A 15,756-nucleotide genomic window follows, 5' to 3' on the forward strand; every position below is an offset into this window, starting at 1 on the left:
AGCTCTTCTCTTATTACGGTAAGATGCCCCAATTTTTTTTACTCTTTTCATTTTTGATGCTAAAATCAAAAGATATTAAATGATAAAAGTACAAGTTAGAGTTGAAAACGAAACTATCGGTCATTTCAAAAGAAATACTTAGTAAATTAAAAAAAATCTTGCTTTACTGANGAGGATTAATACGAAATGGTTAGTACGTGTCTTGTTGAGCAACGACCTGGTTATGTCGGTTAAGATATGTTATAAGTTAGTTTATAATGGCCATTTTGGGTCGTTTGTGCTTGTGAGGCACGTGCTCGTTGTAGCTTACCATTTCGCGTACCAGCGCGTTCTGGTGGGCTTGGCAGGTTACGAAGGCCTTGGTTGCTGTCTCTTGGAGTAGGTTCTTTACCTATGGTACTTGTAAGTCCTGGTGTAGCGTCGCGTTTGAAACGAACCACGGAGCATTCCTGACAAGCCTCAATGCCTGGTTTTGCACAACTTGGAGTTTATTCAAGTGTGTCTTGGCAGCGTATGAAAACGCAGGTGCGGCGTACGTCATAATCGGTCTAATGACCGATGTGAACAAGCGAAGTTTATTTTTGAGGCTGAGTTTGCTCCTACGGTTCATCAGAGGAAAAAGGAGTGACATCACTGCCGCTGCATTATGAGTGTAGTAGTCGGTGTGATGTTTCCAGGTTAACCCCTATCTAGTTTGACACCGAGATACTTAACGTTGGTTTTCCATTGGATCGGACGTCCGAAGAGAGTGACGCTTCCTGCCGGAACTTGTTGTCGTTTGGTAAAGAAAAGAGCGCTGCTCTTTTCTGGGTTCACCGCTATTCGCCAGCTTCTGAACCATTCCTCTAGTTCGTTGGCCGATTCTTGTAGCCTGATGGTGATCTCGTGTGGCGCTATAGATTTTGTCATTATAGCGGTGTCGTCGGCATACAGCGCAAGGGCGGTGCCATTCGTCTTGGGTGTATCGGCAGTGTAGAGGGAAAACAGAAGCGGCGATAACGGTGATCCCTGCGGGGTTCCGGCCTCCATACTGCGAGAGTTAGATCGGACGTCCCCCAATTTCACAGTTACACTTCCGATTTCGGAGGAAGGACGCTATAGTCTTCACCAACGCCGGGTGGTAACCTGCACAGAAAAGCTTATATATTAATCCATTATGCCATACCTTGTCGAATGCCTTCGAAACATCAAGGAAAATCGCTCCCGTCGACTGCTTTCGCTTGAAGTTAGTTTACGTTAGTGAGCGTTACCTGCCACCTTTCGTTGTGTACGTCTAGTAGAGCGTCCTTTGTTTGTGCGGCTAATCGGTTCATCTCTACCCGGTCAGCCGGGTGGCGGGTGCGCTACTAGGAGACGATGAAAGCTTTTTTTTTTTTTTATGTTTTCGTGGAAGAGGGGAAATCTTCAAAAGACACCCAGCCGTCCGTACGACTGGGTAGTATCGGATTCCCGAGGAAGAAGTCCTCGGACCTACCGACTAAAACCCCTCTACCTCAGGCCGTTCTAGGACCAATTAAGGTCCTCTTCAGCCGGTGTGATGTCGTTAGTGTTATGTGATTATGTGTTCAGTGGTCTAGGTGTGTGTAGTGTGTGTGTGTGTGTGTGTGTGTGTGTGTGTGTGTGTGTGTGTGTGTGTGTGTGTGTGTGTGTGTGTGTGTGTGTGTGTGTGTGTGTGTGTGTGTGTGTGTGTGTGTGTGTGTGTGTGTGTGTGTGTGTGTGTGTGTGTGTGTGTGTGTGTGTGTGTGTGTGTGTGTGTGTGTGTGTGTGTGTGTGTGTGTGTGTGTGTGTGTGTGTGTGTGTGTGTGTGTGTGTGTGTGTGTGTGTGTGTGTGTGTGTGTGTGTGTGTGTGTGTGTGTGTGTGTGTGTGTGTGTGTGTGTGTGTGTGTGTGTGTGTGTGTGTGTGTGTGTGTGTGTGTGTGTGTGTGTGTGTGTGTGTGTGTGTGTGTGTGTGTGTGTGTGTGTGTGTGTGTGTGTGTGTGTGTGTGTGTGTGTGTGTGTGTGTGTGTGTGTGTGTGTGTGTGTGTGTGTGTGTGTGTGTGTGTGTGTGTGTGTGTGTGTGTGTGTGTGTGTGTGTGTGTGTGTGTGTGTGTGTGTGTGTGTGTGTGTGTGTGTGTGTGTGTGTGTGTGTGTGTGTGTGTGTGTGTGTGTGTGTGTGTGTGTGTGTGTGTGTGTGTGTGTGTGTGTGTGTGTGTGTGTGTGTGTGTGTGTGTGTGTGTGTGTGTGTGTGTGTGTGTGTGTGTGTGTGTGTGTGTGTGTGTGTGTGTGTGTGTGTGTGTGTGTGTGTGTGTGTGTGTGTGTGTGTGTGTGTGTGTGTGTGTGTGTGTGTGTGTGTGTGTGTGTGTGTGTGTGTGTGTGTGTGTGTGTGTGTGTGTGTGTGTGTGTGTGTGTGTGTGTGTGTGTGTGTGTGTGTGTGTGTGTGTGTGTGTGTGTGTGTGTGTGTGTGTGTGTGTGTGTGTGTGTGTGTGTGTGTGTGTGTGTGTGTGTGTGTGTGTGTGTGTGTGTGTGTGTGTGTGTGTGTGTGTGTGTGTGTGTGTGTGTGTGTGTGTGTGTGTGTGTGTGTGTGTGTGTGTGTGTGTGTGTGTGTGTGTGTGTGTGTGTGTGTGTGTGTGTGTGTGTGTGTGTGTGTGTGTGTGTGTGTGTGTGTGTGTGTGTGTGTGTGTGTGTGTGTGTGTGTGTGTGTGTGTGTGTGTGTGTGTGTGTGTGTGTGTGTGTGTGTGTGTGTGTGTGTGTGTGTGTGTGTGTGTGTGTGTGTGTGTGTGTGTGTGTGTGTGTGTGTGTGTGTGTGTGTGTGTGTGTGTGTGTGTGTGTGTGTGTGTGTGTGTGTGTGTGTGTGTGTGTGTGTGTGTGTGTGTGTGTGTGTGTGTGTGTGTGTGTGTGTGTGTGTGTGTGTGTGTGTGTGTGTGTGTGTGTGTGTGTGTGTGTGTGTGTGTGTGTGTGTGTGTGTGTGTGTGTGTGTGTGTGTGTGTGTGTGTGTGTGTGTGTGTGTGTGTGTGTGTGTGTGTGTGTGTGTGTGTGTGTGTGTGTGTGTGTGTGTGTGTGTGTGTGTGTGTGTGTGTGTGTGTGTGTGTGTGTGTGTGTGTGTGTGTGTGTGTGTGTGTGTGTGTGTGTGTGTGTGTGTGTGTGTGTGTGTGTGTGTGTGTGTGTGTGTGTGTGTGTGTGTGTGTGTGTGTGTGTGTGTGTGTGTGTGTGTGTGTGTGTGTGTGTGTGTGTGTGTGTGTGTGTGTGTGTGTGTGTGTGTGTGTGTGTGTGTGTGTGTGTGTGTGTGTGTGTGTGTGTGTGTGTGTGTGTGTGTGTGTGTGTGTGTGTGTGTGTGTGTGTGTGTGTGTGTGTGTGTGTGTGTGTGTGTGTGTGTGTGTGTGTGTGTGTGTGTGTGTGTGTGTGTGTGTGTGTGTGTGTGTGTGTGTGTGTGTGTGTGTGTGTGTGTGTGTGTGTGTGTGTGTGTGTGTGTGTGTGTGTGTGTGTGTGTGTGTGTGTGTGTGTGTGTGTGTGTGTGTGTGTGTGTGTGTGTGTGTGTGTGTGTGTGTGTGTGTGTGTGTGTGTGTGTGTGTGTGTGTGTGTGTGTGTGTGTGTGTGTGTGTGTGTGTGTGTGTGTGTGTGTGTGTGTGTGTGTGTGTGTGTGTGTGTGTGTGTGTGTGTGTGTGTGTGTGTGTGTGTGTGTGTGTGTGTGTGTGTGTGTGTGTGTGTGTGTGTGTGTGTGTGTGTGTGTGTGTGTGTGTGTGTGTGTGTGTGTGTGTGTGTGTGTGNGATGGTACAAAGCTTTCTTTAAACGACATCCTGTACTGTGTGAGAGAGTTCCTGAGGCAGTAACTGCTGCAAGTTCTCGAGTTAGCGAACAAGATATTCGCAAGTGGTTTTTCCAGATTGAAACATACCTTAAAGAAGAAAATTGCTTTCACATTCTTAACCTTCCGTAGCTAACATGATTAATTTTAACAAGAAAGCTAACATCCGTCTCTGAAACCGACTACGAAAAACCTAATTAACAAGTGGAAAAAAAAATGACTTGAAATGTTATACTTTAGGGTAAGGTGGTTAAAAAGAAAAAATGGAAAAATTGTACTTGTTACACGATTTTTAATGAGATTATTAAATAACAAACAAACTGGGGTGGAAAAAAACATAGTATTTTTAAAATGTCTATAATTAAAAACAGAAACAGTTTCTGTGGTAAGTAAACTAATTACGTTATTTATAAAACATTAAAAATAAAAAGAAATGCACATTCATTATATATAAACTGAAAGCAAATATACAAACTTGGCCTTAAATTTCAGCACACTCCTTACAGATAGCAGATAATTGCTCTAAGCACATGAATTTTTTACATTTATAGCAACTAAATCTGGTCTTCCTACTTTTTTTACTAGAGCAGTAATGACATCGACCATGTGTAGGGGGTTGATTTTGTACGTTTTCAGTAGTTGCAATGTTATAGATTTCTTGAATCCGCAATTTGGACGTTCTAGGAACCGTATTACAGTTAAAACGCTTTTTTATATGGTTTTCCAATAACTGTTTTGCCAGTATTTCTAAAAATATTTTCCTTGAAATGTTTTTGTCGATATTGTTATTTTTATATATAATGTAAGAATTAATACCTGCTATATTTAACAGGCCATAGAAAAGAACCAGAGGCCAGCGGCGGGTAATCCTAGCGCAGTTATAAGCTGCGCATAACTTGTCAACCGTATCCACTCCGCCTTTGGTCTTGTTATAGTCGATTATAATCGATGGTTTTCCTGTTTCCCCATCAATCGAGTCGTCAAGATGCATAGTTGAAAGAAGAAATACGTTTTTTCGTGGTTTAGGGATATACGATACTAAGGTACTTTTTTCTTCAAATGCGAACATAGTCGTCTTTTCGGGCCTCTTTATCATCATATCTGGTGGTATTTGCGGTTTATTCTTTTTCAAAGTACCAATAAGGGTCAGTTTATGCTCTTCGAGAAGAGTATATGCTAATGGAATACTTTAAAAGAAGTTGTCTGTTGTGAGATTCCGATTAGATCCAGAAATTGGTTGACATAATCTTGGCACCAGAAACATATTTGATGTGTTTACATAAAATGGCCCCACTGGTTGTTGACCAACATATATTTCCATTTTCGCAGTATAAAACATTTTTGCATCTACCAATGTATACACTTTTAAGCCATATTTGTTGGGTTTCGAGGGTATATATACTTATATATTTAAACCTCTCTAAGGACATGGTCAACCTAAACATTTCTAAACCCATACCGTCTGATCTGAATAGATCAGTAGTATTTTGAAAATTGCTTTTCATTACACCACCAAGATATAATAGCCCCAGAAATGCTTTTAGTTCATCGATATCTGTCGTTCTTGCTGTTCTATATTTTTCCGAATAATTTTTTGCCACGATATATTTGTTGGTGTAAAGAACAATATTTTGTAACATTGCATCTGTAATAAATAAACTCCAGATTTCGATTGGAATTTTTTTATTCTTTGCTTCACCCTTTACTCCCGGTAACTGCGTTACGATATTATGGTGTCGTGTTCTTACATTGGGATATCGGTGACAATGTTTTCTCCACTTAGTTCCATCTTTTCCCATCATGCAAGCTATGCGAGTTTCTCTTCTCTGTTTACAGCTTTCACTTCCATTTAGTTCGCTATCTGTTATGTCTTGTTCACTGTCGGAATTTTCTTCTTGAATCTCAATATTGTCTTTCCCCAAACTTGAATCGCTATCTTCCGTCCGTTTCAATTTCATCAAACGTACGCTGTAGTCGTATTTCTTCTTCTTCTTCATAAGTTGAAGAAGCCATATTTACGGAAATCTCTAAAAACAATAAATAATTAGTACAATTCTTACAAAATAAAACAAAAATGTAACTTACCACAAAAGTTACACCACAACCGACATCCGCTCAGAGACCGAATATTTAATAACACACGCTACAACAATTCACCTCCGCTGTAATTTTGATACTGAGTCCACTAGCCCTAGAAAATCAACTATTGAGAATGGCCAAGTGCGTTCGCGATTTCTTTAGGAATAATCGGAAATTTTCTTAGGCGTCGGTCTCACAGACGGTTTGTTTAAAAAACTGCTGATTTTCATGATTATTGATAATCTGTTTAAATGAACCAAAGAAGCTGGATTAAGAGATCTCCCAATTTGTGATAAAGGTTCTTTTAATAATTAATTTCACAACCACTACACGTACTTATTTGCACAAAAATCACAATTTGGAAATCGTAACAATTAAGATACGAGACAATGTGAAATGGACAACTGACGATCCATCAATAAAGCTTTTTTGAATTGTCAAACTTTGTCAAAGCATCAGGTACTTCCATGTACCATAAAGGGACTTCCCTGTACGTGTAATAAACTATATTGATCTTAATGTATATGTAATAGAAGTCATTGTCGCTGATTATTAGTTATAAACTGGGAATTCCCACATGTATAGACGTTGTAGCCAGCCGCTACAAAATATCATTCAAAAAGAAGGGATTCCCCGACTTCGTCACAAAATAAGTAATGAAAAATTCCGTTCTACTTTCACTCGGTCCGAATTTGTAGTTGCGATAAAAATATAAAATGGTTCAAATATTTACAAAAATTTTTTGTATTTATTGTTAAACTTTGCCGCCTCCTAAAAAGTGTTGCCCCTGTCGCCCCCACTACGGTACGCCACTGCCTAGCAGTAGGTACATGAATCATGTCATCATTTAGTAGCTTTGTATCCAGTCCTCATTCGGAGAGCCTTGGAATTTCTTCTCGCATCTAGGACAAAGATATTTTGTTGAATATTTTTCTTTAGCTTCTTATACTTTCCATTTTTACTTTCCTCCTGATTTTTGCTAACATCTTTTGTTGATTCTACTGTAGACCAGAGGTCGAAGGGTTTTCATTATGGCTAACTTCAAAAATAAACCTTTAACTAGAGGTCTTGTAACAGCTTTTGATTTTTGTTTATTTTTCGACCGAATGCTGTGGGGGAAAATTGTATGTTACACTCCGATTCAATAGAACTTGTGTAAATGTAAACAATATTTTTACGTCTATTTTTATAATACAAGTTTAGGTATTATTTATTTATTTATTTAAAGTACAGATTACAGATTCCAGTCACAATATTGGCAAATTATAACAATTTTTACAAAGTACACTGTTACGACGGAACTTCGTTTATGGTTCGAATAAACTTATGTCTGCCGCAGATAATAATAAACAGCACAAATAATTCGCGAATCTCACGTTTTCTCTAAGCAAGACTTTGATAATTTCCTTTCAATGGAACTTAACGCGATTCTAATAGTGATATACCTTGGTATAATCATCACTTAATTAGAATACAAAAATGAGATTAGGTTGAAATAAGAACTTTATTGTATCGCTTGTTACATAATAACTACTCAACTACAGATTTCAACTAACTAACTAACTTCTTGTAAAATGGGTTGCTTTTATCCTGTTTGGTAAAAAGGGCGTTTTTACTAACATTTTGGAAAGTATGTAAAATGCATTAGTCACTAATGATAATGGCTCTTAATTGTTAGAAAGGGAAATATTTCTATTAGTAAGTCACTTTTAAAGATGCTTGCTTAATTGCTAGAAAGTAAATATCATATGTGGTGTCGGAAAAAAGTCTACATAGAAAAAACGTCAAATCAAATATGCAGTTATAAATTGTATATTTAATAGATCTTAGGACTACAAATGCTCAAATTCAACAAGAGACGTTTATTAAAGATTTTTTGGACTTATTAATACAAACCGAACAGACATTAGAAAAAACGAATGCAAAACTCAAAACAGTACAAAAGTTGACGGAAGAAAGTCTGCATACAGAACACAATATAAATTGATTTTAACCAAAAATAGAATAAACTAATAACGGGTTGGTCCTCCCTTTTTAGAAATGACTTTCCTTAATCGTTTCGGCATAGAGTTGACTAACTTAGACGTGTCGTCTGCCGTTATTTTGCCCCACTCCTCAACCAACTTGGTTTTTAGAATATTTTTTGACATTATCTGATGTTTACGAATTCTCCGTTCCAATAATTGCCATAAATGTTCAACCCCTCCTAACCCCTGTTTCTGCCTCTAAAATGTCTCTGACTAGACCTTCATGTCTGAGAAGGTGTCCTTCCAACCTATCTCGCCTATTTATTATTGACTTCGATAGAGTCCTCTGTTCTCTTATACCTCTTCATTTCTAACATTTTCCACTTACGCTATCTTCATCATTCGCTTATAACACCACATTTCGAAAGCTTCTAACCTTTTCTTTTCTGCCGCGCCCACTGTCCTTGTTTCGCACCCGTACAACGCTGCGCTCCAAATATACACCTTTAACAATCTTTTTCGAATTTATAAATTAACCGTTCGCGGGCACAGAAGTGACTTCTTTTTATTAAAGGCGACACGGCCTTGCGCTATCCTCTGCTTTATATCCGTACTACTCCTTCCTGACTTATCTGACTTCCTAGATATCTAAAATCAGCCACTTCTAATTTTTCGTCTCCTATCTTTATATTCGCTCTTTCCCTACTTTTTCTTGCCTTGCATACTAGTATTTTTGTTTTAGTTTTATTTATTTTCTTGCAGTACTGATCTGTCAGTACCGCTTCCTTTTTATTTAAAGCTATCTCTAAGTCCTCCTTGATCATCTGTAAATCTATGCATACTATTCTTGTGCCCCTGTATATCTATCCTTACAGTTTTACTGTCTTTAATGATGTTAATCGCGTCTTCGATGTATAGATGTATAAGTAGCGGTGACAGTGTGCATCCCTGTCTGACTCCATTACTAATTTTTAGTTCTCTGCGTTGCAGCCCTAGCTCTATAACTGCCTGCTGCTCTTTATACAAACCAAGTATCACTCTTCTATGTTTGTAACTGATCCCTACATTTTCTCATTCACTCTTTCCTTTTTCTATCGTTTTCTCTATTGTTACCAGTAAAGCTAGAATGGCCTCCCGCGTTCCTCTATTTCTTCTAAACCCATATTTAATTTAATGCTACCTCGAACTCTTTTTTCATCATGGGATAATAATCTAACTGATCTATCTCCACAGTATCTTCCTTGTTTAATATATCTCTTACTTCATGGCCTCCGTATAGGTTCTCAAAATATTCTTTCCACCTATCTGCCTTTTCCTCATTTTATATCAAAATGACCACTGCCTCGTTTCTTATATTAGTACTACTATATCCTACATCTCTAAAATTCCTTTTAATTATACTATAAGCCTCATCTGTTTTACCTACTTCAAACTTTTCTTCTACTTCTTTACATTTCCTATCAATCCACTGTTCCTTAGCTTCCCTACACTTCCTATAATTATTTCCCATTTATAGCCTTATATCTTTTTTGCCCTTCTTTGCCTAGCCTGTTTCTGTATTTCCGACTTTCTTCTATTAATCCTAAAATCTTATTTGTTATCCAGGGTTTTCTACTTTCGTTTTGATTAAGACCTAGTATATCTGTAGCTGTTGACTTTAGGCACGTTTTAATGCAGTTCCATTCTGTCTCTATGTCCCCGTCATTCGTTTCTCCCGCCGCCTTTAGTATTTCGTCTGTCCTTTTGCAGAATTTTCAAGTTATGATCGCTATCTATATCTGCTCCTGGATAACTCCTACAGTCCTTCACTTGATTTCTAAATCTTTGCCTAATAAGTATGTAATCTAACTGATATCTTTCTAAATCACTTGGCATCTTCCACGTATAGCTCCTCCTAACGTGATGATTGAATAAAGTATATATATATATACACATATGAAACAGAAATGGAATACTGGAGCTAATAGTAGCTACTAGAGCCAAATGAGTGCCGAATGGTTCCGAATATCGATCCGTTTTTTCTTTTTTTATGTTTTTGTGGAAGAGGGGAAATCTTCAAAAGACACCCAGCCGTCCGTACACCGGGTAGTGTCGGATTCCCGAGGAAGAAGTCCTCGGACCTACCGACTAAAACCCATCTACCTCAGGTCGTTCTAGGACCAATCAAGGTCCTCTTCAGCCGTATGTGCTATAGCTATAGCTTTTTTAGTGAATTTGGATTGTAGGTTATTGATTCTTGTAGGGATTGGGGTAAATGGAATGTTGTTGTAAAGTGTATCGGATGGAAAGTATAGGTCTAATCTCGCGACTTTGCGTAAAATACGTCGTTCGGTTGCGTGAATACTGTGGGACAAGTTACGCGACGTTGTGGTAAGTGTAGCTGCCCTATATTCAATTAGTGGTCGAACGAAGGTTTTGTATGTAGGAAGGAGTGTATCTGTTTTACAAGTTTTAATACGCCCGTTTATTAACGAAATTAGGTTAGCGCGTATCCGTACTTTGTCCAATGTGTATTTAATGTCTGCATGCGGGTTCATTGTGTGTGTAAAGATGATTCAGAGATACTTTATTCCTTTTTGTAACATAAGTTGAACATTTAATGGTTTAACATTAATATCGTCGGCGGTGAAAATGTGTCTGCGTTGTAAGTTGGGGTGTCTGAATAGTATCAGTTGTGTTTTGTTAGGGTTGAGTTTTATGCGCCATTTACTTAGCCATAGTTCCAGTGTTTGAATTTGTCGGTTGATTTTGTTGTTGCATGCTTTAGAATTGCTACCGGTTTCCAAATAAGCAGTGTCATCTAAATATTGAGCAAGACTGATAGTGTTTTCAAGTGTTGCGGGATGTCGTAGCAATAGATGTTATAGAGAAGTGGCGCTAGTACAGTGCCTTGGGGCACACCTGCGGATAGAGCAAATGTGCGAGATAATGTGTTCCCGATTTTTATTTTAGATGGTCTGTTTGGTATAAATGTATTATTTTAACGAAGAACGGTGGAAGGTTAATTTTTAGAAGTTTGGCTCGTTTTGCCAAATTGTTTCGAAAGCCCGTTCAAAGTCAGTCGCACTTGACTTGCTAAGGTACAGCTGCCCGAGTTCATTGAGGAAATGGCTTCGGTTTGTAGTTTCAGCGCCGGGTCAAGGGGGCTGAGTCCCTTTCGGAACCCGTGCTATGTATCCGGGATGATATTATTGTCCCTACAGTAGTCCGACAGGCGACTAGCGATAATTCGTTCGAGTATTTTTCCGGTATTGTTGACTAATGAAATTGGACGATAAGACGTGGGGTCGGTGAGGTCTTTTTGGGGTTTTCGAAATCATAATAACGTTCGCGCTTTTCCAGTTTGTTGGATAATATCCCGTTTTTAAAATGGCGTTGAATATGTTTGTAAGATAGTCTATCGCGCAAGGAGGCAAGTTTTTAATTATGTTATTGGTGATTCCGTCTTCACCAGGGAAATTGTTTTTTAATTTAGCAAAGGTGCCAGTTATGTCGTTTTGGAAGATTTCGCGTAAAATATCGTTTTGGCTCTATCTAGCATGCTGTAGCGTGAACCTAGTGTGATTGTTTATAAGGTAAAGGTTTTAATTTGTTGATCAGGTCGGGATCACGGAAAGTGACCAAGGCTTTATTGTCTCGAAAGACGGCTAATGAGAGGAAAATGAAGAATGGCAGGATTTTTAACGTGGTGAATAGCTCTTTTTAATAGCAAATTTATTTGGGATATTTATGATTAGTGCCGTGAATATTAGTAGGAAGGTTTCAGGTCTATGGGGTTGGGACTTAGATGAAGATGAGCATGCGGAGGAGTAGGAAGAGGATCGGTTTCTGAGACGTTTAACAACTCGAAATGGTTGCTCGTCGGGAGAAGTGGTTCTGGGATTTTTGGTGGTGGGTTTTTCCATGGTTTCGGTGTTGCTGATGTGTCAGTGTGTGTACAAAGAAAGAGTTGAGAAAATTGATTAGTTGATTAGCTTATTGTAGGGTTAGTGTTAATTCAAAGGGACGTTACGTACTCGGTCTCAGTGAATGTCGGTTAGTTATAATAAATTTTATGTTTTTACCTCTGTCGGCTGGGCTACTGGTCCACTGCTTACTTCTGGTAGAGTTTGTGAAAAAAGCTGAAGCAATCGAACAATTTCGGTCCGCTCGTGGTCGTTTGCTGACTGCTGCTGGCTGGTTGGTTGCTATATTGGTTTTCTGCTAGTCTGCTGCTGACGTCTGCTCGGCTCGAAGGTTCGATGTGGTCAGGAGACGATGAAATTTTTTTTTTTGTTTAGATTATGCTCGAGGAGGGGAAATCTTCAAAAGGCACCCCCTGAAGGGGGGTAGTGTCGGATTTTTACCGACTAAAACCCCTCCTCGAGTGGGGAGGTAAACCCTGTGGATTTTTCATCCCCGGGAGACAAGTGGAAAGCTGGGGATTAGGGATAGGGTTGAGATGGGAAATCGGCTAAAAGTGTTGGTGGACGGGAGTATTGGGGAGTANATTAGAGCCTTTAGACTCTAATGTGTTGTAGTTTTCTATCTGTTGAGTTTCTGGAAGCTCTATTACTACATTAGAGCCTTCAGACTCTAATGTGTTGTAGCTTTCTATCTGTTGGTTTTCTGGAAGCTGTATTATTACATTAGAGCTTGAATCACTCTCTGATGGCCGGGCCTGGTTGGTACTGATGCACGTAGTGTTATCATATTATTTAAATTTTGCAGTTTAGTGTTATTATATTTTCCTAAAGCCGCCTGATATAAAATATTATGAATTAAATGTTTAACGTGTATCTGGGCTGTATGAGACAGTTTTCTTATTTCATTTCCAACATACTCTCCAAACACAGATGACTCGTCTCTTTTGGTTGAGGCTTTTAATATATCGTAAGCTTCATCAGCTCTTCTTTCGATTTCTGACTTGTTACAGAATCGTTTCTTTTTATGTGAAAAATCTGTGCAACTGTTTGGAGTTCCTTCGTTTGTACCTTCGTTTGTACTACAGCTGTCATTCTTGGCAATATCTTCTATGGAGTGATCAGTTGAGTTTTCAGCGTCCTCAGCAATATCATTCTGAAAAGTAAATAAACTGGTTATATGAATTTGAAAGTAAAATCACAAATTTTTTTCCAGTGTCCTGCAAATGAAGAAGAATGGAAAAGAATAGCTCAAAATTTTGAAGTAAAGTGGAATTTTCCTCATTGCGTTGGAGCAATAGACGGAAAGCATATTGTCATGCAAGCTCCTGCTAACAGTGGAAGTCAATATTATAATTATAAACATACGTTTAGCATTGTTTTGATGGCAGTTGTTGATGCCAATTACAATTTTATATATGCACATGTAGGTTGCCAGGGCAGAATTTCTGATGGAGGCGTTTTCAAGAATACAGAGTTTTATAAACTGCTAAATAAAAACAAACTGAATTTGCCAAGCCCCGTAGAATTGCAGGGTAGATCCATTAAATCTCCATTTATCTTTGTTGGAGATGAAGCTTTCCCTCTAAGAACAGATTTACTGAAGCCGTATTCTGGCCAGTTAGGACGATCACCAGAAAGAATATTCAACTACAGGCTTTCAAGAGCTCGAAGAATTTCTGAAAACGCCTTTGGTATCTTATCAGCATCATTTCGCATTTTTAGAAAACCAATTAATCTAAATATAGAAAATACGCAAGCTGTCACAACGGCCTGCATTTATTTGTATAATTTTATGAGAAAAAAACCATCATCAGGGTTATTGAGCTTTGGAAGTGTTGATGTCGATGATCCCATGACTGGAAATGTTTCGCAAGGTAAATGGCGAGTAATGTCAGAGAATGACAAGGGAATGGTTAACCTTCCCAGACGACCAATAAGACCTAGTCAAGCGGCCTGGGATGTCAGGGAAGAATTTAAAAACTATTTCATGACACCTGAGGGGAGAATAGAATGGCAGGAAAGCTATGCATAAGTGTGCTTTTTTACAAATCATATAATAATAAAATCATATTTGTAAAATCATAAAATCTTGTGTTTTTTTTACCTATATTTATTTATTTAGTGGTATATATATAGACTATAGGACTCAGGGACATCTTATCTATCTATTGGTGGAAGAATTTTTGGAATCGATTTCGTAGTTTCAATATATGGACAGATAAGAAGGAAAAATAATAATAGGTGTACACTTATGTTCTGAAATGATGATGATGATAAATTAAAACTTACTTGCTGAATGCTGGAAAATCCAGTTCTAGGTGTATGGACGTCCAAAAGAAATAGGAGGCTGTCATAGGCAAACCATTTCTTGGATATATCTGCAGCAGATCCACTTCTTTTTTTGGTTATCCTCTGGTGTTCTCTTTGGAATGCTGTTCTGATATTTTTTATTTTCTTCTTCACCATCTCTTCTGAACACTCGTACCTATTGGCTAGTTTTAGGTAGGCATCTTTTTTCTTTTTANTACTTAACATTAGTAAAATAAAAAACAACTAACTATTATTGTTCATGCTATTTAAAACTTAAAGTATCTTCTATATTAACTAATTACACTTAATTTAATGTAAATGAGATCTATTCGACTGAGTTATTCAAAAAAATAGTAAAACATTCTCCTAAAACGTAAAGTAACTGAATTCTGGTCCGTAATTATATCATATCACATTGAACTTAAATAAAAACATTAAAAACTAAACTTCTCATTCAGACGACTGATTAAAATAGCAATTAGGATAAACAAATGCCAATCTTTCTTCCTCATCAACACATTGCAGACGTGTCCAATTGTTACATTCTCTGTATGGAATCCATTTTTCTCGAGGGTAAAGTTAGAGTAAAGATGACACCATAGGATGCAGTAGGGGGAAGGGTGGTAGCCCCGGCCAATTGTTTTTTGTTATTGTGACTATATTATCAAGAGAAATACAACGAAAACTACAAAAAATACTCAACACTATATTTATTCGTATAAGAATATTGAAAATTTGAACGAAAATAATATCCAATCCTGATTAAACCCACTTCAATTAGTGGTCAAATTTTGGTATCTTTTTAAAGTGGCGGGTAGCTCCGGCCACTCACGTAATTAGTGGACAAATCGTTTTTTGGCGACATACACATCAGTTGTAGTACAAATCCGATGGACGTATATCTGCCCATGCCTCGTGAGCCCAGTATTCACATGTTTTGCATTGGATCCAGTCCTCATCGAATGTTTCACCACAAATTATGCACTCTGTTTCCTTATTTTCCGGCTCAGACGCAACCTTCTTCGTTTTCACCTGCACTTTCATATTCTTTTACCTTTTCCACAGCTTTAGGATCTTTCGTCTTCTCCATTAATTTCTTTTTGTAAGGCGAAGCTGTCAAAATTTCGCTTCTTTGTGTTCTTCTTCTAGCTGTTGATCGTTTCTTTAAGGCATCTGGAAGAGGTGACAAAACATTAATCACATCATTAATATTCCCAACATCAACACTTGGACTTGGCATAGCCTCTTGTTAGGTTGCTGACGACACAGCTGGAACGCTAATTGCTGGGTCAACGTTTGAGTTTGCTACTGCTTCATGAGGTTGAATGGCAGCTGACGATACGGGCAGAGCACTGGTTGACGGTCCTGGTGTATTTTCAAATGCTGTCGCACTAGGAGCTTGGATTGTTGACTGGCTAGATCTCAAAAGTTTAGGTCTGAAAACCTGTCTCGATTGAAATGCTGGATACCCGTGCAACGGAAACCACTTTAGGCTATCTCTAATCTTGCAGCTTTCGTGAATGCTATATTTAACAGTCCAGTGATGTCGTAATCAGTCAGTCGAGCACCAAGACTCTGACGCATCCACGATGCGCTTGCTGACCCATAAGCTTGTTTGAATGGCTTGAAAAACACGCGGTCTAATGGCTGAAGCTTGTGAGTCGTAAGCCGACCATTCTTATCCATTTTCTTTATAGGGGAAAATGAACATAG

At 39.4% G+C, this 15,756-nt stretch overlaps 1 protein-coding gene across 1 annotated transcript; it reads left to right on the forward strand.

Annotated features, from left to right (window-relative positions):
- Window positions 1-12,320: 12,320 nt before the first annotated feature.
- Window positions 12,321-13,820, forward strand: LOC108741925 (protein ALP1-like). The gene has a single exon (XM_018476900.2). It carries the CDS (start codon window positions 12,911-12,913, stop codon window positions 13,763-13,765), a length of 855 nt encoding a protein of 284 aa, XP_018332402.1. The 5' UTR covers window positions 12,321-12,910; the 3' UTR covers window positions 13,766-13,820.
- Window positions 13,821-15,756: the final 1,936 nt, after the last annotated feature.

This window comes from Agrilus planipennis, unplaced genomic scaffold (assembly GCF_000699045.2).
Source record: "Agrilus planipennis isolate EAB-ADULT unplaced genomic scaffold, Apla_2.0 scaffold340, whole genome shotgun sequence".
NCBI classification, from domain to species: Eukaryota; Metazoa; Arthropoda; class Insecta; order Coleoptera; family Buprestidae; genus Agrilus; species Agrilus planipennis.